Source organism: Grus americana, chromosome 15 (genome assembly GCF_028858705.1).
Source record: "Grus americana isolate bGruAme1 chromosome 15, bGruAme1.mat, whole genome shotgun sequence".
Lineage (NCBI taxonomy): Eukaryota > Metazoa > Chordata > Aves > Gruiformes > Gruidae > Grus > Grus americana.
In genome coordinates this window covers 10,150,026-10,173,666 of record NC_072866.1, presented here as the reverse complement: position 1 = coordinate 10,173,666, position 23,641 = coordinate 10,150,026, and the positions used below count along the sequence as shown (strand labels likewise).

The 23,641-nt window shown below is 45.4% G+C and overlaps 1 protein-coding gene across 1 annotated transcript in view; it reads right to left on the bottom strand.

Moving 5' to 3' along the window:
• The window catches only part of CACNA1H (calcium voltage-gated channel subunit alpha1 H), a 123,986-nt gene that overhangs the window by 19,120 nt on the left and 81,225 nt on the right, over window positions 1–23,641 (bottom strand). Inside the window, exons 15-27 of the mRNA XM_054843261.1 lie at window positions 22,186–22,620; window positions 21,386–21,486; window positions 20,848–20,971; window positions 20,647–20,715; window positions 20,353–20,537; window positions 18,086–18,212; window positions 17,341–17,466; window positions 16,536–16,625; window positions 15,532–15,724; window positions 7,513–7,664; window positions 5,403–5,512; window positions 4,138–4,271; window positions 3,488–3,558 (exon numbers count right to left, since the gene is read on the bottom strand). Coding sequence (XP_054699236.1) covers window positions 3,488–3,558; window positions 4,138–4,271; window positions 5,403–5,512; window positions 7,513–7,664; window positions 15,532–15,724; window positions 16,536–16,625; window positions 17,341–17,466; window positions 18,086–18,212; window positions 20,353–20,537; window positions 20,647–20,715; window positions 20,848–20,971; window positions 21,386–21,486; window positions 22,186–22,620 — 1,917 coding nt within the window. The remainder of the gene's footprint in view (window positions 1–3,487; window positions 3,559–4,137; window positions 4,272–5,402; window positions 5,513–7,512; window positions 7,665–15,531; window positions 15,725–16,535; window positions 16,626–17,340; window positions 17,467–18,085; window positions 18,213–20,352; window positions 20,538–20,646; window positions 20,716–20,847; window positions 20,972–21,385; window positions 21,487–22,185; window positions 22,621–23,641) is intronic.

Sequence of the window (23,641 nt, the reverse complement as noted above, 5' to 3'; positions counted from 1 at the left end):
GGGATGTGAAAAGGCCTAAAGGATTACCATCGAATCGGAGTCATACAGAGCAGATATTGCTTACAAAACCGATGCAGCCACCAGATCTATAAGCAGGGGAATATTCAGCTGAAGCATGAGTGGTGTAATTCATTATATAACCTTAGTGGGGCCAGAGCTCATAAAGAAGAGGAAAACACTTGAAACAGGTCTTGAAAACCTGCTTCATACTGAGAAATTAAAGGAGTTAAATGTTCTTCTGTTTGCCAGACCGCAAAAGATTATTTTATCTCTTATTGCTCCAAAAAGGAGATGTTCTAGAAGAAAAAAAAAGCAAAATTACATCCAATGAAAACAAACATGGCTAATTCAGACTAAAAACATCAGATTTTTTTTTAGCATCTACTGGAAGAATGTATTTCATCAATAGGGGATGGCCAATTCCCTAACACTTTGCATCCTTTAAGCAAGACCAGGTGGCTTTTAAAAGACATGCTGAAGTTCAGTGCAGAGCTGTGTGGCTTGTGTTATGCTAGGAGCAGGCCTCTGCGATCACAGAGGAGTTTTCGGTCTGTGATCGGCAGCACTAAACTGACTTAATTAGGACTGGCAATGTCTAAGTGATGAAGTCAGTGCTGGTCATGCTAGCCCAGCTCTTTTTAGCTGCTCAGTTTAAAACAGTGGATCTATTTCAAGTTTGCACCAGTGCAGCTGATTTTAGCACTTCATACTTTAAAGTCCAGGCAGCTTTTGTTTGTTCCCCAAAAGGGTATGCCATGAGGGTACACCTTCAGAGCTGAGGCCGGCAGTACCTTTCTGGGTGACCATGGCTTCACCACAAGTTCAGCTTCTTGGTCAGCCAGCTGTGATGCTGGAAAACTTGGATTCCTGTTTGAGAAGGAGATACTGCCTCAAGACTGCACAGTAGCAGGTAGAAGAGCCAACACTGCTCAAGCACAGATGGTATATGCAGGAACGTGATGATCGACTCACACTATCCCAAACGTTTGCTGGAACTGAGAGGGCACGGAGGTGGTAGGCAAAGAAGGTGCCAGTTTGAGAACTTTCCCTGACCATTCTTTCTGTCTTTCTTGCCTCTCCTCATTTGTTCTCCTCTACTTCATCTCATTTTTTTCAGAGACATGGTGGAGGAGAAGATGTCTGAACTGGTAGACACAAGGTTACCGACAAGGAGGATGCAGTAGGATAGGAAGTCTTCCTGTATTGAAAACAGCAGCTCAATGTCAGTCTAAAGTTCCAAAAGAGGAGACTAAGCCTGTATTGTGACAGCTTCAATCTTGGATCAAAATGCTAACATCCCCCCAAGTCTGGGGATAGTTGGTTTGCTGTGTTGCTCCAGCTGTAACTGCTGCTGAATAAAAATTAATAGGAAGCTCATGAAAATCACCCAAAAGAGAAAAAGTGTACTGCAATGACAATAGCTTGTCATGGTAAGCCCGTAAATGGACATTCTACATACACCAGACAAAGAATTTTCCCCCAAACCTTTATGAATAAACATCAAATTCATTTTTCTTGTCACTTAGCAGACACATTCAATGAGGATTTTCCAGCTGTGGTTTTAGGCTGCTAAATTAATTGGAGTAGGAACTCTTCCCTTGCCTTTGAAATGAAAGCTGTAGCTTTATGAAGAGTGATTGTTGTCTGAGAGGTCTTCCCAAACTTCCCTTCTCATTTTCTGAATTTCACTGGAGGACAAAATGGTATTTTTATCTGCACAAGATCTGCTTGGAATATCCCTGGGGATTTCCCTTTAAAAGAGACTTTGGTTTGAATGTAAACTGTAAAAACACCCCAAGGAAACAAAAAGCCTGGCCTGCAGCCACCCTATTGTTTGGGGGGGAGAGAAAACAAGAAGAGAGAGAAAATATGCTCTGTAATCACAATGCTTTCAAAAGAAAAAAAAAAAAAAAAGACACAAATCAAATTCTTTCTTGAAATGCCAAAACAGGGGTCAGGTTGGTAAATTCCATGCTTTAGTCTCAGCCAAAATCCTTCACTGAAAAGGAAATCTGAATACCAAAGGGCAAATGTCTCAGATTAGAAACATCTTTATGGCAGTGATGAAAAGTAAATGGGTCTTTCCAAGAAAAAGAAATTCCCCTTGTTTTCCAGTTAATTTTGAATAGATCATGGGCTCCTTTGTACTTAGCAACTAACTCGTAGGGGTATATTTGGGTAATTACATGTACTAATTCTACTGATTCTCATACGGCCACTCATATGCTGGAAGAGATGTCTACATGGTGTCTGCTTTTGGCCAAGCCACAGTGCTATCATCCTGCCTTTGAGACGTGATCCCTCTGCAGACAGCTGAAGCTGATCAAGAAGTGACTGCCCACCATGGTGTCCTGCCATCTCTCCGTGCCTAGGGGCTGGGGCTGGGAGAGGGGAGGTCTGACTTTCCCAGTCCATCCGAGAATGGAGTGGGCCCACTCATAAAGCTTGTTCCACCAACTCAGCTGTGGGATGTTTTGGAGGCATTGAAAACTAAGGAGTTGTCTGACCATGCCTGTGCATCCTAGAAGTGCTGCTTCTGAATTGCCAGCTCAGACAAGGAGGCTGCAGAGTTCCTCTGCCTCATTCTTGAAGGTCTGGCACCTCATATTGGTACTCACTTCTGGGTAAAGTGTGGCAGTAAACGTTTCCAGTACTGTCTGGTGGGTTACAGGATCCTGGTGATATATGAAATTGGAATGTGTAGGCAGCTGAGATGACTCTAGAGACCGAAAGATTAGGACTCAGACCATTAAACCTACAAACTAGCAGAACACAGCTTAAATAGCATAAGAGTTTAAAAACAAAGGAACCCTAAACTTCTTGGAATTCTTCTGATGTGCTTTAGATCTTTTTGAGGGAGGAGTGCAAGTCAGCAAAAAGTTTCTTTCCTTCTTTTTTTTTTTTTTTTCAAATAAATGGATCCATAAAAAAGTAGTGCCCGGAACTGAATACTTGAAGGATCCTATCAAATGTCAAGACTGGCAGCATAATTGTTTCTCTTGCAGTGCATGAGAATATGGTGATTTGAGACCCCACGTCAAGCTTTTAACACTCAGAAATGTCTCTCCTATTTGCCTTTTAAAGTCTGCACCTCCTCTGTCAATAGGTGTCAATAAATATGGTTGCTCCTGTCTCATAAAGAAAACTCCTGAACTGGAAGCTGTCTACTTCCAATGCTTTCACCAATAGCTTCCTCTGTCTATCATTGTGTTTTCTGAACTTTCCAGTGAAATCTGTGTTTTAGAAGAGCTCTGCCTAGAGCAATTTGCTCTCTGTTAACTCTTTTTCCATCATTCTGGTTCTCCCACACACTATGTGAGCAGGATGTGCCATGCAAAACGCTGCTACCAAGGCACTGGTGGCAGCAGAGAAAGCTGATATCCTCCCCGGGTGATGTCTAGTGCCCACCAAACGCGGTGGCACAGAGCTGTCCCCAGGCCCAAAAGGCATAGTCCACCAAGGGCATGGATGAAGTCTGGGGGCTTACCTGGGGAAGCGCTTGTACCACTGTGTCCAGGAGAGCTCGCATCCCGGTGGCCATTTTAAGCAGTTTCAGCACTACAATGAGAATCAAATCCTGGTCAGCAGGGCTGGGAAATATTTCAAGTAAAACCAAAAAAGAAAATCTAGCTTCAGATCTTGTAGGGAGAATTTACATCTCTCTTGCATCTATTCATAGAGATGGCAAGCTCACTGCATCCTGGCAGGGCCCACAGAATGTCTGAACATCCTGACTACTTCCCGCACCAAGTAATGTTAAGGACATCAGTAAACCAGACCAAAAGCCAGGAGAACTCCAGCGTGCCCTAGCAGGAAAATGGGATAGTGATGGGGAGACACTTTGTCAGTGAAGAGCACCATCTCATCCTCTGATCCTCCCTTCTCCACTGCTTCCTGCTCTTGTCTGGTGTCAGTATAAAAGGTCTGTGATCCCAGGTTTGAATTAGAGACCAATCTAAGATGCCACTGGAAACATCCATGAACCCTACCTAGCTCGCCTCTGAATGGACATTTTGCAGCCTCATTGCCTAACTGTTCTCAAGTTGAACTGAAACAGCAGGACTAGAAGAACAAATGGCCAAACCATTTCCTGACATGTCTGGAGGGATGGCTGGAGACCTACAGAGCAGGCCATACCTCTTGCTATTCTCAGCACCCGCATGATGCGTATTATTGTGGGATTGATGGGCAGTGCGGCATTCATCTCAATTTCCTCCAGCGTGATTCCCACAATTGATAAGAGAACTATGGCCAAATCCAGCTGATTCCACCTAACAGACAAAGAGAGAAAGACAAAAAAAAATCATCCATGGACAGACACCCAAGAGTAGAGAATTATCTGTTAATAGCAAGCACAAGCAAACCCCAAATGCCTCTCCTCTCTCATATCTGAGCTCATGATCTTCTATGTGGCACAAAATCAACTCACTGCAGCTGGCATGGACAGCCTCTGAGCCACAAGCTGCTGTAAGCTGTGACTGGGAAGTGTCCCTGCCTGCTTCCCAATTCCTTTCGTCCCCCTGCTATCCACTCAGAGCCACTCTCAGGGACAAGATACTAGGCTAGAGGGACCTTTGGTGTGATGCAATACAGCTGCTGCCATGTTATGTCACCTGTCTCTTGAATTACTCCAGTTGAGTATCTTCATTGATTTACAGCCTAACACTTGTAGAGGGCCTTTCACAGCAGCACTAGAAAGACATTAAGATGTGAAGAAACTGTCTTTCCTATGCAATTTCCCTCATAAGTAATATTGCTCATAGCAGCTTCCAACCACTCGGTCAGGATAAATGAGGTGAACAAGCTGGTTTTGTGGAAAAGTCTCCAATCGTACCCTGCTCCCCAGCAAGTTGCCAGACCACAATGTGCTCTCACGCATATTTGCTTTCAGCTAAATATGAGGCAGAATAACATGTGTAGGTCTCTGCAGGTGGGATCTGAAGGCAGTGGGGCTGAACACAACTACCGCTGTCTTTGCCAAAGGCTTTACAAAGCCAGCAGTCTACCAAAGGACTGGTTTGGACTGCAAAGGATACTTGTTCTGAGGGACTCTGTGACCTTAGGTTGCCAAAACTACTCTTTTGAGGACTGGATTGATGCCGGCAGGTTGCTTCTGACCTCTAAACTGAGCCAGTCAGACCTGGAGGAGAGAGATACTAGGTGAATGTATCTGGAATTTTGTAAGATTTCCTGAATTCCCTCTGCAAAGCAGTACCAGCAGTTCTCAGAATTTTTAGTTCCTACACTATAAAGTTTGCACCCATGGAGAGACAGCCCTTTTCTGTTCCTTGCACACAGCATGTAGTACTATCATAGTGATGCTACATTTACCCAGCATCTGGCTTTGAAACTGGGTCAATACAGCTCTATCCCAAATACACAGGAGTTTAAAATACTCTCACCTGTCCTTAAAGAACCTTCGAAAACCAAATGCCACCAACTTCAGAACTGCCTCAAACACAAAAACTATGGTGAACACATAGTTGCAGTACTTCAGGGCTTCATCCAGGGACTGAAAAGAGAGATACCAGTTAAACCAGCCCAAACTATCCTTTCCTAGAGCCCCGGCAGAGGGACTGGCAGGCACAAGGGTGGCATAGGCACAAAGATGTAAAAAGTAAAGTCATAATGGCTTGCAGAGCTCAGTTACAAAGCTGCGCTAAATCACACAGCAAAACTCAAACAAAGGATTAGACACTGATGCAAACAAAAACCTCATAAGCACTGATACTAGTTGTGCTAAAAATGACAAGAGCTATCAATCCTCCAACTTCAATGTATAAATTGTTCAGAGTCTGGGACAGAGAGAAAATTTTACCCCTTCCCCTGATAAAGTTTACTTCTTCTGAACTGCCTAGCCTTGCATAGAGTAAAAGACTTGATAGATCATTTCTTTAGTCCAGCATGGCAATCCTTAGGACAATGGTTTTGCTTAAAACACTCAGGAAAATAAATAATGTTGGAGATGGATTAAATCTTGCCTTCTTGAAAAATGTTACATCTCTAGAGCTGGGCAAAGTATGTCCATATTTGGTGCAATGTTCACGCTCTCTATAGAGCTGCTCTCGGAAGTCAGGAATCCGCAGTGTTTATACTTTAAGATGATGAGTGGTTATAATGGATTTCATTGAAACTGTAGGCCAACAATAGCAAAAGAATCTTGCTGGGACCTTAAAATAGATAGTTGCGTCGTGAAACGGCTCTTTGGTTGGGCAGGGATTTGAGGAGAGGAGGGAGGGAAGAGGAATTTTCTTAAATGTAGTATTGGTCTCTTACAATAACAAAATGACAACAACGAACATCAAAACAGACACAATTGGAAATAAAATGCAATAGGGGAATCTGCAAAGCAATGTCTGCTTTGTTGACAGAGGAAACCTCAGGCCACAGGAAAGCCTTCATTGTCACATTTGTGTGATGACTGCTTTGCTGACCCCAGATATGTGGGATGACCATGCACTGATTTTTTGGGAACAAGAGGTGAAAGTTTTTCACATGTTGGCATTCCTCAATGCATTACTATCCCTATTTTTGTTCCAGTGCCTAAAATAAAATGGCAGCTTAGAAGAATGTGGGACAATTTACTATTTCATCTGAAGCATGCTGCCTGAACCTGAATTCTCATGTACTTTGTGATGGTTTGCATTCAGATTTACAACATTGTGTTTTACATGAACATAAAACAAGCATAAACAAGACCTAATCTGGATAAATAACATTTACATGCGAAACAATGGCTGTTATGCAAAGGAATTATGGGGGCAGAACAGCACACAGTCAGCTGGCGTAAAACACACAGGCGTTATCCTGTGGCTTGGTGCCCCTCTGGCTTAGCTTCCAGGAGGCATTTGCAGGTTACCCAGCAGACCATGGAAGACTAGAAAAGTAAACACTGAGCCTAGAGCTCCGTGAATGATAATGTGATGGAAGGTTAATATATGCGGCAAATGGACAGGCTATATGATTTATGCCAAAGGTTGGCATAACTTGGGAAAGAAAGATTTTATGATACATAAAGAAAAGAAGGCTTGTACTTAAGAGTCGGTTTATTCTAAATTCATTGAGGAAAAGAAATGTTGCTCTGCATGTGTTAACTTCATGTTTATATCTGTTAATGGAATATTCTAAAACTCTGGACTGTTTCACAGTCTGAGGGTCAGTCACATCTGGGATCAGGAGAGGAAATATTTGGACTGGTCTTTTCCTAGTAAAAGTTTAGCTCACTCTCCATTAGCCTTATTCTCTGCTTTATGCAAGAGCAGGGAAATCAAACTTTTGGCTGGGGCAAGTGACACCCAGGTGGCAGAGCTGGCCTAGGGTTAGACAGATTGCAATGCTGAGCCTGGAGCCTGCTGAGGCTTTCAAACACCAGGGAATGGTCCCAGGGAAGCAGGGTTGCCTGGAGACCTCACTGGTCAACGGTATCCCAAGGGAACAGTGTGTGGTCCTCAGGTCTGCTGCTACTCCACACTGCTGTGTTTCACAGCCAACACATTGATGGGTGGCTCTTACCTTTGGCTGGTTGTAGTGCTCCATTGACATAGTGATGACATTGACCCCAATGATGAACGTGATGAAAAGGTCAAGATAGTGGCTGGTGCAGAGGGTGTGAATGTATTTCCGTGCTGGGGAATAGTCAGCGTAGTAAGGCCTGCGTTGGGCTTCTGTAGAAAAAAAGAAAGAAAGGCAACACAGTGAACGCAGGCCCTGCTGCATGGTTGGCAGCCATCACAACATGGCCTGCGGGCCCAGATTCAGTATGTGGGAGAACTGATTCAAGCAAGCCACATGAAATGGCCAAATGCTTCTACCTAGAACCTTCAAGAACCATAGTGGGGTTATCAGGCTGAGCCAAACCTCTTGTGCCTGCAGGAGGGACCTCCACAGCTTTGACAACCAGGTCCGTTTTTCTCCTAAGTGCTCTCTGTCCTTACTGCTCTTTCTCAGGCTAGAGGACAACCTTTTCACTTAATGGGACCCTTGTCACAAACCATGACGGGTGAGAAGCAGGATGGAAATGAGACCGAAAGCCAAGAGAAAAGCTTCAAATCCAGCAAAGATTCAACTCCAGTTTAGAGGAAGGGCTGAGAGCAGGTCTCATCGGACTGGACTCTGATATGCATCTCTCCTAATCCCACTGATGTCAGGCATGTTCCACATAAGCAAGAAAAGAACAGAACCTGAGCTCAGCTTCTGTGGGAGAATGCTTTTGGTGTATTTTAAAGGTCTAAAGAAAACATAGCAATGCCTGTGGCAAAGAAGGACACATGCGTGAGGGTTAGCAGCACACAGGACAGCATCAACAGCAATGGAGTGGGGTGCTCAGCATTTTTCTTGACAAAGACTGTCAGCATAAGCTCCTCTGGAAATGTAAGAACAAGGGCATGGTTGCATCTAAAACATCATTCAGGCTACGACCACGTGAATTTTCTATCTCTGCCTCTGGTCGTGACTCCTTCTTTCTTCTCTTTGAAATGGGGAAATTTCTGCACATGACCAAGTTCCTGGAGCTGTTCCAAGCAGAGTGTTTGGACACTGCCCTGAGCCTGAGTTGTATTTACTGCGTGTGTCTCTTAAATTAGACTGTGACCACAAGATGGCTGTGGGCACTTGGATAGAGTTGAATTCTTTTCATACTAAGTCAGAGCAGGATTGTTCTTAATAGAGAGGGATTTTTTTTCCAAATGTTTCAGCAAATTCAGGTTTAAATGCATGAGGAGCTGGGAAGAAGAAGTTGCTTCACCTTAAAAATAAGGAGGGAAATAGGTTGAAAAGTATTCAGTGACCCCCTGAAATACATTTTCCACTCCTCTCATCTTGCTAATATCTTTAAGATTGAGTGACTCTTGAAATGTGGGTTGGTTTTTTTAGTAGTGCAACTGATGCTAGATTACAGTCCAAAACCCTAAAACAAATTGGATAAAGGGAAACTGAATCTGCTGTTCTCTTTCAACTACTGTTAAAAGTGGAGTGGTAGTTAAAAGTGGAGTAGAAGCATTTGAAAAAAATTTCCTTCTATCTGGGGTCATCTGGACTTATTTTTTCTGTTAGTGGGTGTGGAAAAACAAGATGAAAGCAAACGCAATTGTTCTTGAATACATTTTTCTGTTGCTTTCATGTGCCTTAGTCCTACCAGTCATCCTGGACTGGTAGGGCTGTCTTTGTTACTGAGCTCGGCTAATCTTCCGGTGTGTCTAAAAAATAACAACAACAACATTGCAATATAATACAATGTGCTTTCATGTGTATTCAGGATTACGACATACTTTTTTTTCTTTTTGGAAATGTCTTCTTGGGAATGCAAAAAATCAGCTTGTTGGGAGGTCCAAGAACACCCCAAATAGTCAAACTTTATATTAAGGGACTGTTTATTAATGACTACTGGTTGATTACTGGATCTCAGAAGAACATTAGCAGTGATGGGCAGTGTGTGAACACACTGGCTAGCAGCACATAAGGAAAACAGGCTGTAGGTGACTGCAACTACTCTCTGACCTGCCCATACGCAGCCACTGATTAACTATACAGCAAAAGATCAGGTGTTTATTAAGTTTTATAAACTATTTATGTAATTCTAAAGCACAACCACAAGAAGACATTTTCCAGTGTAAAGCCACTGAACAGAAAACCTCCTAGGCTGCCTGTCAGCAACACAGCTTGCTCTTTACATGGGCTGGATATACAAACAGTAAGGAGGAACCACCCAGCCATAAAGGTGGGTCTGATTATTGTGTGAAAGCGTCTCAGAGGTCTGTGTCTGTAACTCTGCCAGTGCTCAGCGCTGGCGATGCCTGGTCAACTGGTTGCTCAGAAAACTTGGGATAGGTTTAACTCGATCTGAGATGAGGGAGCTCTAGGAAATGCCTTACTCATTTAGGATGCACTGCATCCCTGAAGCCAGGTTAACAGATGAAAAAGAAACTTCTCCTGAGGACACACATACAAGGACAGTCTCGGATAAAGTTGACAACACTTTGAAACACATGCAACAACACTGTCATGCTCAGTGCAGAAACCCATGCAATGTCCATTAGAGGAGATACCGCTCATGCGAGGCTAACGGTAGTGAGCACAGGTATGCAGGAAGGACAGACCAGCTTCTGCTCTCGGCAATGCTGGTGTTAGGCTGGGGCAATCCTGTGAAGGCAGAGGGGTTGCAGCAGGGTGAAAGCAACGAGAGATCAGCCACACAGCTTCAGTGCAGCTCTGACCCGCTCCGCTGGGTCAGCTCTGCTGGGTCACCGTTCATTCCCAGTCCCTTTAGGAACATGAGCTTTACTTCAGTCAACAGGACAGCAAATGGCTCTGGTCTCCTTTCAGTTCAGACACACTTTTTTACATCTCAGTGAGAATATACTATGTTATTCTCCCCAGTTTGGGTGTAAGTGTTCACTGCACACCTACTGCTACAGCCTGCTCAACCAGCGATGTGGGCTCTGCAGGAGAACCTGTATGAGACAGTGGACCATGGGGACGTGGGCACAGCAAACAGGGGAGATCCAATGCATCACTAATTACAGTAGGCAAAATGCAACCTGCGCCTGGTTTCTCCAGGGAAATGGTTTCTGGGATGAGACTCCAATCAGCTAACTAGCAGACTTATATCAGAGACAAGTATCCCTTCAGCTGCAGCTGACGGTTTGAATTGGTGGAAATGCAGGAGGGAAAGGAGAAATCATCAAACATATGCAAAAGGAAAACCACAGTCCTTTCTCAACCCTACTTCTAGATGTTGGCTAATCCCACCTCTCTGCAGAGTATTTAAACTTTTTTGCTTGTGATTCTGCTGACATGAAAATTAATGAAGCACTGTCTCCTAGCTTAAAAGCATTTAGGTTGGCATTACAATTGCTAGCTACAGCTCCTCCATTATTCTCCTCTGCATGAAACATTAGAAAGCCCTAATGGGTTTATATGCATGCTTGGCACAGAGTAGCTCCATACCTGCAGCTGCCTGGAAAAATAAGCAAGATGGTTTGATAATTCCCTAGTTGGAAATACTAAACACTCAGATATGCAGTGCCCAAAATTTTAGTTACAGCTCAAATGTTTCTGCTGGATACAGAGACGGTTGTGGCACTGAGAGGATGGACTAATTTAAATACCATCGTGTGCTGCCCACGATTGCTCACCCCTAGAGAGAAAGGCTTACAGTCAGCGCTCTGAAAGGCATCTCTGCTGGGTCTTAGAACAAAACTGGCCTCTTCCTTCTACAATGCCCACACATTCAGCTCTGTGTTGGGAAATGCCTCAGAGAAACACAGCTGTGGCCACGCTCCTCTCGTATAGAGTGGAAATCAGGAAAAAAACATTTGCCTTTCCTCAGTTCTCAGTTTTTGGGGTCTTCCCGGGGACCAGTGACTCGATGACACTACTGAAAGGCACTCTCCGCTCCCCAGCTAGGGCCTCCCCCGGGCTGTGTCAGGCACTTCCAGCTTTTCCAGCATTGCCTGCACTGCTTTCGGCACACATTGTCACCCAGACTCCGCTTGTAGCCTTTGAAGCCCGGGGTACTGCCTGTGTTTGACCTGACATTGTGCTCTGCTCAGTGGGCCAGCGGCTGCTGGGTTCACAGTAGATACAGGTCGGTTGGATTTGGCCCCGTATCCTGAATCCAGAGGAGATCAAGCGGATCCATATGGTTTTAATCAAAAACTTTAATCTGGGGAAGCTGGTTTCAGTCTGTGTCTTCTGAGAACCTCATTAAAAGGTTAGGAGCTGCAGGATTATTAAATTACACTACCTTTATGTACATAGTAGATATTGTGGATGGAGGCAGTGACTGTGTCAGAAAAATATTCTAGTTTATCTTGAATTTTTACCTTCACATGAAAAAGTATGCTGTGCAGTTCTGCCTTTAAAACCACATCAAATGCATTTCTACAGTGTATTTAACCCCCTGCCCTCCTTTCTCACGTGAGCAGAGTTAACTAGCAAAGCCAGTGCGTTCTTTCAGTGCTGCCCTGGCCTCAGCTGAGTTTATTGCAGGTCGGTCGTGAAGGCTGGGCCCTGTGGCCGCTGCTGCTGTCATGGCAGCAGTGCCTTGCTGACATGTTGGGTCCATCAGCTCCATCGCTGGTGCCTCGAGGGATGCTTGCCACCGGAGCAGAGAGAGTCAAGGCATGCTGACAAAGGGCATGGGGTCTCATCCTGTCCCAATCCCTTCATGAAAGTGGCCTTCAGATGGGAAACAAGAATCTTTTTGGGAAGGCCTGAGGTGGTGTCTGACAGCAGAGATGTGGGCTGAGAGGGACCTTCCTGCCAGGCTCCTGAAAGACCTGAGAAGTACCCCCAAAACAAACACGTGATGATTCCCCATCCCACCTGCATGGGGTCTGATGAAGGAACTGTGTCCTGCTGCAGGCCTGTGTCCTCCACAGAGCAAGCCCTCTGCCAAGCTCATAGCTCTGCACACAGGGTCCAAATCCTGGTCCCAGCCTGCAGAGCCTGGGATTTGTATCCAGGGCCTGCCCGGATGGGACTGTCCAAGCACTGATAAGCTGAGGCTTAACTCATTTCCAGGCCTGAGCCCAAGCCTACTATGGCTCAATGCTGCGTTTCTGTGTCTGTCGGTACCTACAGATGCCCAAAGACCTCAAAACACAGAAACACACGCAGGGTTGCTACACACAGAGGACATTACAGACAGGAGACAGGACACAAAGACAAGATGCTAGGCAGACAGGGCAAGTCCAGACGGACGGGTGTTGCTCAGATAGTACATCTGTTAGCTATGCTGGATTTTACTCTTGGTAACAGCCCTAATTTTTCCTCCCCTTATGGTGTCTTCAGGCCAAATGCTAGAAATGGCAACTGAAGTAAAAGCAGGGCTTTCTGCTAGGCTTCCCAATGTAGGCTCCTTGCTCCTCTGCAGGATCACTGGTCTCCTGTGCCCGTCCTGTCCCATGGGGACTGGCGTCTTGCTCCTCCGTATGGGTGAGACACACAGCGCTGGGGCATGTGGAAAGCTGGCCAGCCCACCGCCACCGTGCAGCATCCCGTGTCTGCACGTGCGCACAGACACCCCCCCACAAAGATTCCGCCACGCACGGCACCAACCACATCTCACATCTTTCTGAGTCTGCCACATTTTTCATTTTTTCAAATCCATCATCTTCTAAATTACCCCGGAGGTGAAAACTCCTCCCATTTCAATTAAAAAAATCCATTCAAATGTAAATAGTAATATTCCAAAATGTGTATCAGATATTTGATTTCAACTTGTTAACAACTCAAATTTGGATGCTAAGCTTTCCATGCTGAACAGAGGCAGGTAGGAGACCTCAGAGCCGGACGATCTGAGGTAACCTCCTGGAAGCCCAGCACATGGCCAAATGTTTAGCCTCTCAGTTGCTATATTGGACTTGAAAGCTGTCCTCCTCTGTGTGTGTTCTCAGTGAAATGTTACAACCCACATCTGTGCAATGCCTGGGTTTGTGGTCTGAAATATCTCCCTGACTCTATCCTTCGAGATAGCTGGATAAAGAGGGGCAATGTAACAGTGTTCATCACTTTGACAGGGACTGGCTCTTTTTGGTGTCTAAGCAGCGAGCCACAGACAGGCTTGTAATAAGATTTACTTACTAATCAGGAACAGCAACTGGCTGTGGTTAAGTTATCTCTCCTTACCTGTGCCCTAGTCTATTTTCTCTAAGGATGCTTAATGTTCTTTGTAAATGAGCATTTCTTCCCTCCCCTCCCCGCCCCCCCATAAACTTTGAGTGTATCTGAATGTCTTCTTGGGCCAGCACATTGGGGTAGAAATACTGCACAAGCAGGAGGACTCTTGAGAGCCTGAAACTGATTTTCGTTATTGTGCTGGTAATGCTGCCTTCAAGATTTCCACTTCTAATCTTAGCTGGAACCTCAAACTCAAAAACCAAAATGGGAAAAGGGAAATGAAATTGCATTTGAACTCTTCTAAATCTCTGGAGAGATTCAAAGTCTGTTTGCAGCTGGCTAGTTTGATCTAGATTTCATTTTAACCCAGCTACTTAACTCACAACTAGCTAGAATGAAATGAGCTTGGCTTTCACTGTAGTGTCAGGTCAGTCTGTCATTAAGGTCCTGAGGAGACCATGGTGCAGACATTTAGTGCTGAGGTCTCCCATGGCTCTAATAAAGAGGACCACTAAAGCAGGAGATGAGCTGCAAGGGCTAGAGCTGCTGGCCTTCTGACTCAAGCCTGGACGGACGGAGGAAATTTGCTGGGATTTCTACTAGCAAAGCCTCTGACTGCTCTGTTCTTAGAGCCAGGCAAAAGACTATTCGATCTAACTGCAGTTTTCCCAGCAGAAAATGGATACTTATGGCTTGATGCATGGGAGACACCTAGCCATTTGTCACAATGAGATATTAGGTCCTCACAGGAGCTTACACAGGGCAGCACAGTGCTAGGCAGAGAGACACAGGGCTGCTGCGGCAAGCAGGGCCAGAAGCACTCAAGCCCTATCCCTGACTAAGCTCATCTTTGATCACAGTGGCCAAGCCATGTTCCCTCACTTCTAAAAAATGCTTGCCAGCACCTAATGCAGGCTATCCCTGTTCACTAAATTTGGCTGGGAAGTCAGTGTGGCTGGTTTCCTGCCAGTTGCCCTGGGAAAACCCACCAGATGCTACAGGCAGCTTGTCCCTGGTGGAGCCTGCCAAGGAGCAGTGGAGGTGAGAATACATACATGAGAACCCCTGGGGAGTTTTGGGTTAGGAAAGGAGCACAAGCTCAGGTGTTTTTCTGGTCTGGTTTGATCATCCCCACTAGATCCACTAAGAAGCAGATTTCAGCTAAAGGCCTTCTGTTACACCCTAATGGCCCTGCATCTGGCCAGTATTTCCATGTCGACTGCTTGCAAGGACAAACTGAGTCCCTGCACATTGCTCAGCAGTGAAGCACTCCCTCAGCTTGCGATGGGGTAAGCATCTCTTGTAATGGACATCTTCCAGAGAAGAATTTTCTGGACAGCCCCATCTTGGGGCTCCATTCCTCTCCCCAGGGCTGTCAGTTTGTTCATGCCCTCATGCAGCATGTTTGTGGCATGCGGGGCCATGCGCTAGGACTCTAAAAAGCATCACAATTATTTTCTCTTAGAAAAGAATCAATAAATCAAACCACCACCATCATCAGATGCAAGCGGCACATTAAGCCACAGGGCCACCCTCGGGACTGGCCTTCACACACAGGAAGCATTGCAGCTGTTTACTCACTGCATCCCTCATCACACCACAAGCTCCCGCTCGGTGCTTGGGACACCTTTGCCTTGTAGAGCATGATAGAGGACTCTGCTTGGAAGAGGATTTTCTCCCCTTCCAAGCAAACAGCTAATGCTTTACATCAGGCTTGTAGAGGACAATTCCAGGGTGTTGGCAACCCTAGACTTAAGGTACCGCCAAAGAGGTAACGAAGCAAAACAGCCTCTTGAATCCCATGGAAACAAAACCAAAGGAAAATGAAAGTCTTGCTTTGGGAGCAGGCAGGGCTCAGAAAGATTTTGGTTTGTAATGCAGTCTACCGACCAGACAGGTATATCTCCTTACTCCTGCGCTTTTTCTCCAAGCGTCTCAGCCGCTTCTCCTCCCGACGCCGGGCCTCTTCCGCCTCCTGGTGCTGTCGGCACTTGTGAAAGTTCTCCACCACCACCCCCACAAACATGTTGAGCACGAAGAAGCTGACGATGAGCAGGAAGGAGATGAAGTAGAGAAGCATCCAAGGATTATGGTTCTGGATGGGCTGGTGAGGTGGGGAATTAAAAAACGAGAGAAGCGGCATAGACAAGATGCGTATAAGTCAGGATATTGGGTGCTCTGCAGCAACAAGACAGCACAGTACATTTTTGTGGGGAGGAGGAGAGGGCTGCGAGGAGCTAGATTTTTCCCAAAACAGTTTCCTCTCATTCACTTTCTCACCGATTAGAATTTGACTTTTGTTGTAAAACCCATCCTAGCCTCCGTAAGTTGGCTTACAGGATTTAAGTATTTCAGCATTTATTTCATACAGCTTGAGATAAATCTCAGTGCATGTGCATCATCCCAGCTGCAAGATCATTTTAGTTAATGATAGGCTCCAGCTTATTCTTTTTTATGAGATGTGGGCTCATGGTTAACATTTCTCAGTTGTTATGAGACCTTCACAGCAGCAGGGGAAAATTAAGTGCAAAGTGTTACTGTAGCTATGATGGGGTACTACTCATCTAAGACTCTTGACTTTCCTTTGCAAATGCCACATAACACACAAACTTAAAGTCTCTTTCACAACATTCCTGGTTGTTTTCCCTCTTGTGTGAGTTTACTCTTACTCATCATGCCTTCCATGTTCCAATTAAAAACCCCATCAGTGCTTGTTTGTGTACTACATGGGGCACAGCCACTGTAAAAGCTACTTATTGGGGAATGAAAAACTTTGAGGTTTTCCAAAAACAACGGGCAGTCAGGGCCTTGAGAAAGTCCTATAGCTCTGCTCCTTCCTGGGACTTCAAAAACACAGAGTCACCCGGGTACGAGACTTCTGAGAGCAACACATCTGGACTCTGCAGTACATTTACCTGCTGGTCAATACCCACGGCATCCAAACCATCATACATGATGTTCACCCAGCCGTCTTTGGAGGAGAGGACAAACAAGGACATGAGGGCCTATAAAACAAACAAACAGAAAAGTTTGGTCTTTCATTTTAGTCCCCAGTAAAGAAACTAACAACAGACAATGCTCAGCAAAACCACAGCTCATAACACATCATCTGGCCTGGAGCTGGTGGAGAAATGCAACATATGGTGGCTTGCTTTTACCTATGTCCATATCTGGCTTAAAAGTGAGCAAACTGTGGTCATTAATGCTCTTTTTTCCTCACATATAGGCTGACTTTTGCTCAGACACATCAGGCTTTCTGATCACCAAAACATGATTAAAAAATCAGTATGTCAGGCTGGCCCAATGTCATGGGGTTTTAAAAAGCAGTAATATATCCCAGCTCCTACTACGGGCTGTCTTGCTTTTCAGCCAGTATAAAGCACCTTGTTTTTTTCATTTGCAAACATAACAGCTAGAAGTCAAGAGACTAAAAGTGACAGTTGAGGTCCATACATGAGGGACTGCATGCAAAACCTGTGGCTTTAAGACAACACTCTCCTATAAACAAAGAACTGTATAACCCTAGGAAGTCTGGCTGCAAGAGATCAAGAGGTAACCTGATCCATTTTTACCTAGCTAGGGTTGCTTCTGATAGATGAATGCTTATGTCGTTCGTGGAAATTTCCTATGACAGAGGTTCCACACCCTCCTCAAGGAATACATTTTAAGCGCTCATCCATTAAAAACTGGTACAGAAAATCCCTGCAATGAGGACTTTACCTGTCCTAAATTGTCAAAATTGTACTTCCGCCGAACCCATTTGTAGTGTGCGTTAGTGCAGTCAGTCTTCGTAGTGATGTTTTTTATATCGGGACCGTCACAATAGTAGAACTTGCCTTTAAAAAGCTGTATTGGAGAAGCAACAACAAAAAAAGAAAAAACAAAAATGAAGCAGCTTTGAAAAGTCTATCCCCTGATTTATCTTTCTTTCCCCTAGCAGAGTTGTTCACCAAGTTCAAATTCCTTTCCTTTCCTTCCAGCTCAGATACCTGTCTTAACACACTCGGCAGGAAAACACCTCTGGTGAAACTTCAGGCCCTGAGACATTGTTGTGTATTGCCTCAGACACAGAAAGAAGGTCATCCTGCAGGCCTGCCCTGTCTTGTTGGGAGGATGACAATCTCCCCTCTGAGGAAGAGATATTATATACGTCCCAGCACACAGAGCCGGGAGAGATCTTGGGAATTTGTCTTTTCCTTCCCCTACTCTCAGGCAGGCTTAGCTGGTGCTGTGGTGTTCATCAGGGAGGTCTGCTCTTCTAATCCTGAGAACCTTCCAATGATCAGATGCCAACCTCACGCTGGAACATTTCTTCTAGGGCCTGGCTCTTCTTTCCTAACACCTAATCTCTTCATTTGGAGAGATTTAAGCTCATTACTTCCACCTTAACCCCAGGTGGTGAGAAAAATAGCTTCTCTTTTGCAACAGTCACTTATAGATGGCCACGGTGAGGGAAATACTCTACCTGGACCCCTAAAATCCCAAAGATAATGAAGAAAGCACAGCAGATGAGAACAATATTTCCAATAGGCCTCAAGGAGGAGATCAAGGTTTCCACCACCAGCTTCAGACCTGGGGCTCTGCTGATGACTCTGGAAAACATGGCAAAACAATAAAGCTTTTATTTTTTATGCATGCCCTGTTATTATATGGTTGCTTTTCCTCCTCTGCTTAGGCTGCAGTAAAGCTAACACAATCCTCCTCTACCTGCTGGCAGCATTCAGAGACGATTAGTGACTTATTTGGACAACCAGAATATTCACAGTCACATTAGATGGAATTAAAAAAGTGCAAGACACCCTGTCAGCACGGTGTCGGGCAATTGCTTACTGACAGTGAGGAGGGAATACTCTTTTCGGGCAGAATATCACAGAGGTTCCCACTATGGGGCTATTTGTACCTCAGTCTGGAGACCTGATCCCCTGTGAGGTCTCTCTGATCCAAGCAGAGGGGCACATACCAAGCAGGAGCCTGGTTCCTAACACAATGTGTGAACAGCTTCACAGTGGTACTAGAGAGCATGTCTTGTCCTCTTTCTACAGGCATAAGTGCTCACCTGCCCTACTGGCCTGGGCCCCATGACAACTTTTCAAACAAAGTAATTTCAATTTGTTTCCTAATTAGTTCCTGAACTGACTCTGAGCTAACAGGAACTTGTGATCTACAGCTCCACAGCCAAAGGGTCATCCCTTTAAAGAGCAGCTTGCTTCCTTGCTGTGAGGCCATGAGAGGCCAGGCAGGCTCTGAGCACAGCCTGAAGCAGCTTTTGGGTATTATGGAGACAAAATGCTTTCCTTTCCTGTATGAGTGCCTGGAGAACAGCTCTCCCATGGGCATGTGAAAAATGTGTTTGCACACATAAGTGTAACTACCCCAAGCAAGCTTTTCTGGGAAGGTGGATGTTTTGACTGAAGAACATCAAAGGTTTTTTTAGGAGGGGCTGATAGAGGGGAGAGGGTATGAGGCCTTGCAGGTAGCTTGAGCTTGCATGGCTAATGATGCTTTCATGCCTGCCAAACACAGAAAAGAGGAGAGTTGTATGCTGCAGGGACAAAGCTTTTCAATAGGGCCTTGTTTGGCAGCAAATAATGTGGCAGTCTGAACTGCACCTACAAAGTGTTAGGAATGGTCCCTGGAGTAATCCTAGAAGAGGCTGTGATAAGTGAAGCCGTTGTGAGAGGTGATGAATTCCTCTCTATTAATAGGATCTGGCCTAGTTATTCTCCAAGACCAATTCCCTTTTTCCCCCTTACATTTACTTATGAACTGCCTCTGCCCTGATTTCTGTTCCTAGTTACGCGTGTTAGACAGGCACCTGGTGACCCAGCGCTGCAAGGGGACCCTGATGCCACCAGCAGAACAGAGCATGGAAGCAAGAGAGGAGACAGAAACACAAAGTTACTTGTCACTGAGGAAATACAGAGCAGCAGACAAATAGCTGTTGTTCCTGTGGTCATGGGCCTAAACAAGATTGCCTCTTCCTATTACTCTCATAAGCAAGCAGCTTTTCATCAGAAAGCCTACAGGTCTCAGGAGGTGCCTATCTTATTTCCCCTGAAATTTCATGAAAAAAGGCTTGTGTTTCTTGCCAAACAGGATGGAAATAGAACAGAAGCCGTGAGCTGATAAAAATCCCCCAAGCATTAACACTCTTTGTTATTGCATAATCGTAAACAAAATACAAATTCTCTTTATTCCTTTTCTCACATACTGAAAGCGTCTCCCCTTGCTCTTCCTAGCTGAGAGCTAAATTGTTTTGCAGTAGTGTTAGATATGCAGGCACAGGAGAGCAGGTATAGATGCTGGAGCTTATCAAATTATTGTCAGCACCTGTTCAATTGCAAATTTTCTCCCAGCCAACGCGACCTCTTTGCTTGGGAATGACTGTGAGGTTGTGCAGTTTAACAAGGAGCCAGACTGATTTGTAAAACGGTGATAAAAATGCAGCGTGGAGGAGGCATTCTCTGCACTAACTGCCAGAGTATGATAACACCTCTCACTCCAAACTCAATCCGCTCTTTTCCATGCTGGCAAAGATGAATTATATTATAGCTAATTTCATTTTTTTCAAACAGTTTCACTAGATAAGAGCTCCCCAAAGATGATTCTATCCATACTGTGTTTCAGCTTTTTGTGTTATTAAGCAAGACCTTGAAAGATCACGTGCATTTTTTTCAAACTCCTTGATCTATCAACACAAAGCAAACTCAGCCACCTTATCGGTGAACATACCGGAGAGGTCTCAAGGTCCGTAGAAGTCTCAAAACACGAAGGACGCCCAGGATCTTAGCTCCGCCTGCCGATGCCATGGAGACAATAATGTCAATGATAGATACAAAGACCAGGACTCCATCCAGGACGTTCCAGCTGCTCTGCAGATAGGTGTTCTCCCCAGAGAAAAAGCCAAGAGCTACCACCTACAGCCAGGAGAAGAGACACATTTAAATCTTCACCCAGATCGTAACTATGTCATGTTCTGGTCTTTGCCAGGCCTCACTATGGGCCATGGGTTGAAGATGTAATTACCTTAACCATCATTTCAGCTACAAAGATTGCAGTGAAGATGTAATTAGAAACACTTAGGAATATCCTTTCCTGTAAAACACAGAACAACAAAAGGAGGCAAGTTATTTAAAGACATTAGAAAACAAACATCTTTCATCTTGCAGGGTCTTGCCCTGACAAGACTAAGATCTGGATGCTGCATCAAGGAACTCAGGTACTCACCGTGCTGTGTGGGTCTATGTCTGGTCGCTCCAGTGCTATAGTGATGCAGTTCAGAAATATGAAGACCAGCACCACGTGATCAAACATTTTGTGGGCAATGACCTTCTGGCACATCACTCGGAACCTGAAGAAACGGTGGGGAGAAAAATATCCTTCAGATGTTGGGTCAGCAAGAGACTCCCACCCAAATGGCACATCCTCAAAAGCCTTCAGCAGCTGTGCCACCAGCATCAGACCAGGTGGTGAGCTAGTCTCTCAACAAGCTTCAGCCATTATTATCAATGCAGTAAATCAGAGGTAGTAACAGTTATTATTAACGCTGGTTAAACCACCCTTCTTCCTAGACAGGCATGGAGTGAACCATGCAACAATTCTGCCCACATGTAACAAAGTTACCTAAAAATTGGGAATTGGATTTCTAAAACTCTCAGTGCTTCTGCATCAGAGAGGGATTTTTCTCAAGGGAAGGCTAGCTAGAAACGTAGTGTTCCATTACCACAAAAACCTGAAAGGCTGGCATTTCACTGAGATTTCTTACCGATTCTGTGGGGAAAACAAGTAGAGGGACCAGTCTTCATGACTCTTGCACCACTGTGGTTTGTAGGGCTCCAGGACTTTACGAATTCGGTAACAGTAACTCTGGACAGAAGAGAAAAAACACCTTTTCTTCCTCTTTTATTTTCCTGCCTCTTCAACTTTCACAGTCCTTTTGTGAAAGGGGGCAGTACATGGCATTTCATAGCACCTGTAGGGAGCCATGGCTTTTGGGACAGAGATGTGGCAGGTATTGTCACATTTGTTCAACAAAACAGGGAGGAAAGGGGTGGAAGAAAGGGGCTGCTGTACAGTGAGATATGAGCATAACAAAGCGAGACTTTCTAGGCAGGTATCATTTTGAGATCCAAAGTTGTGTCAAAACCATAAAGGCCTCAAACAACCAAAAAGTTAAATAGAGAACATTCTAGGCTTTCAGGCCTTCGAGATGCCAAACAGCTCTTGTGAGCAAAGACATTAGCTAGCTGTTGTGTCTACAGCTCATTTTTGGAAGCATCCTGGGAGAGGGGGACAATCTCAGCCAGTCCAAAAACTAGGCAAATGCATGCACAACCCCTTGCAGTTTTACCTCATTAGAGACCGCTGCAAGGTAACAGCCCAACCCACTAGCTAAAAAGAAACCAAACCCTTTTGGGAAGTGGATTGCCATCCCTTGGATCTGGATTCATTTTGTCTACACTTTCATTAGGCAGTAACACATTTCAAAGCCTGGTTTTTAAATCAGCCTTCTTGGAGTGAAAAAGCCACTTAACGCATGAGTGCCCAATTTCCCCCTCAACTCACATCCTCCATGTCATCCTCATAGTCCATGGCATCCTCCTTGTGGCCATCGACACGCAGGAAGAACTCGCTGGGGACGTGAACCATTTTGCCATTGCAGTCTTGGTACTCGGCAGGCAGAACGGCCATGGGGCTGATACTGAGTGAGTGGCGCATGGTGGGCAACTGGAGCAGCTCAGGCAGGTCCAGGGAGCTGCGGTAGTCCAGGGACTCTGCCCGGCGGTGCAACGAGGGCCTGCTGACCGTGCTGGACTTGGCGTCATCGGAGTCATCATCTGTGCTGCCCTTCCCCTCCCCGGAGAGCAAGGACTCTCTTTCTCCTGACTGGTTCTTCTTCTTGAGGCTTGGGGCTCTGCCCAGGCTATTCCAGCTTGAGCGTCGGCTTCCCCAGTTGCTGCTGGTGCCCCAGTTGGCGCAAGGGGAACTGCGGAGGCTGGACTGAGAGAGAAGACAGACATTTGAGGGTTTGTTTGCAGGAGGAAGCCAAAGGATATGGCATTTCTCCCAGACTCGAAGACCCTTCTTGTTGCAAGTCATGTCTTCCCCTTCCAGCTTTCCTCACTGCTCCAACTTCCTCATGCCAATGCCTTGAGGTGGGAGCCAAGCACCCAGCTAAGCCCACACTGAAGGCACTCTTTGAACTACACCTGGAGCACAGCTGCATAACTTCCTACTGTCCTGGCAACATTAACTGAGTATAAAATCTGAACCCAAAGACACTACTGCTGAAGTGGCATTTTCTTTCTGCATGTTCAAGTGGTTTCAGCACACAACTTCCCTTGCTTCCAAAGGGGCTCTGGCTCCTGAGCCACCCGAGTGTCTGTTGGAAATTATACCCCTATTTGCATTACTTTCTCTTCAATTTGCTGCATAAGGAGGTGGAATGAATGCTTCTCTTACAGCAAATTTCTGGCACTGATCAGTGTGGCAGTGCACTTAGGCTGGTAGGTAGTTGCCAGGATGAAAGCACCTAAGGTCAGAGCAGAAAAGCTAGAAGGAAAACTCCTTTTCCCTCCACGGCTTCCTCCCAGCACGAAATGAGGTGAACTGCCTTCCTCCTCCTTCTCAGTGTTGGCCAGCTCTCCTCTGATTGGTAACATCTTCCTTTGGCTGGTGGCACTGATGTGCTCTCAGAGAAAGGATTCAAACGATGAACAACCCTCTCCAGCAACTTACAATCCCATGAAACCCCAAGGCAAACAACCGTCATCTCTATTTTCTTTTCAAAAGCATTACCTTGACTAAGCAGCTTACCAAAGGGGATAGTGGCTCTGTGTCTGTGTGAAGTGCCTTCATGGTCCGCTGCCTTGATTTGAACATGATATTGCAGTTACAGAGCCGAGGAATGGGATAGATAAGCAGCAGCAGCAATCCACTTTGTCTATTAACTCTGCTCCCTCTGTTTTCATAGAGCTACCCTCCCGCTCCCCTCTTGCAGGCAAAATGCAATCAGTTGCCA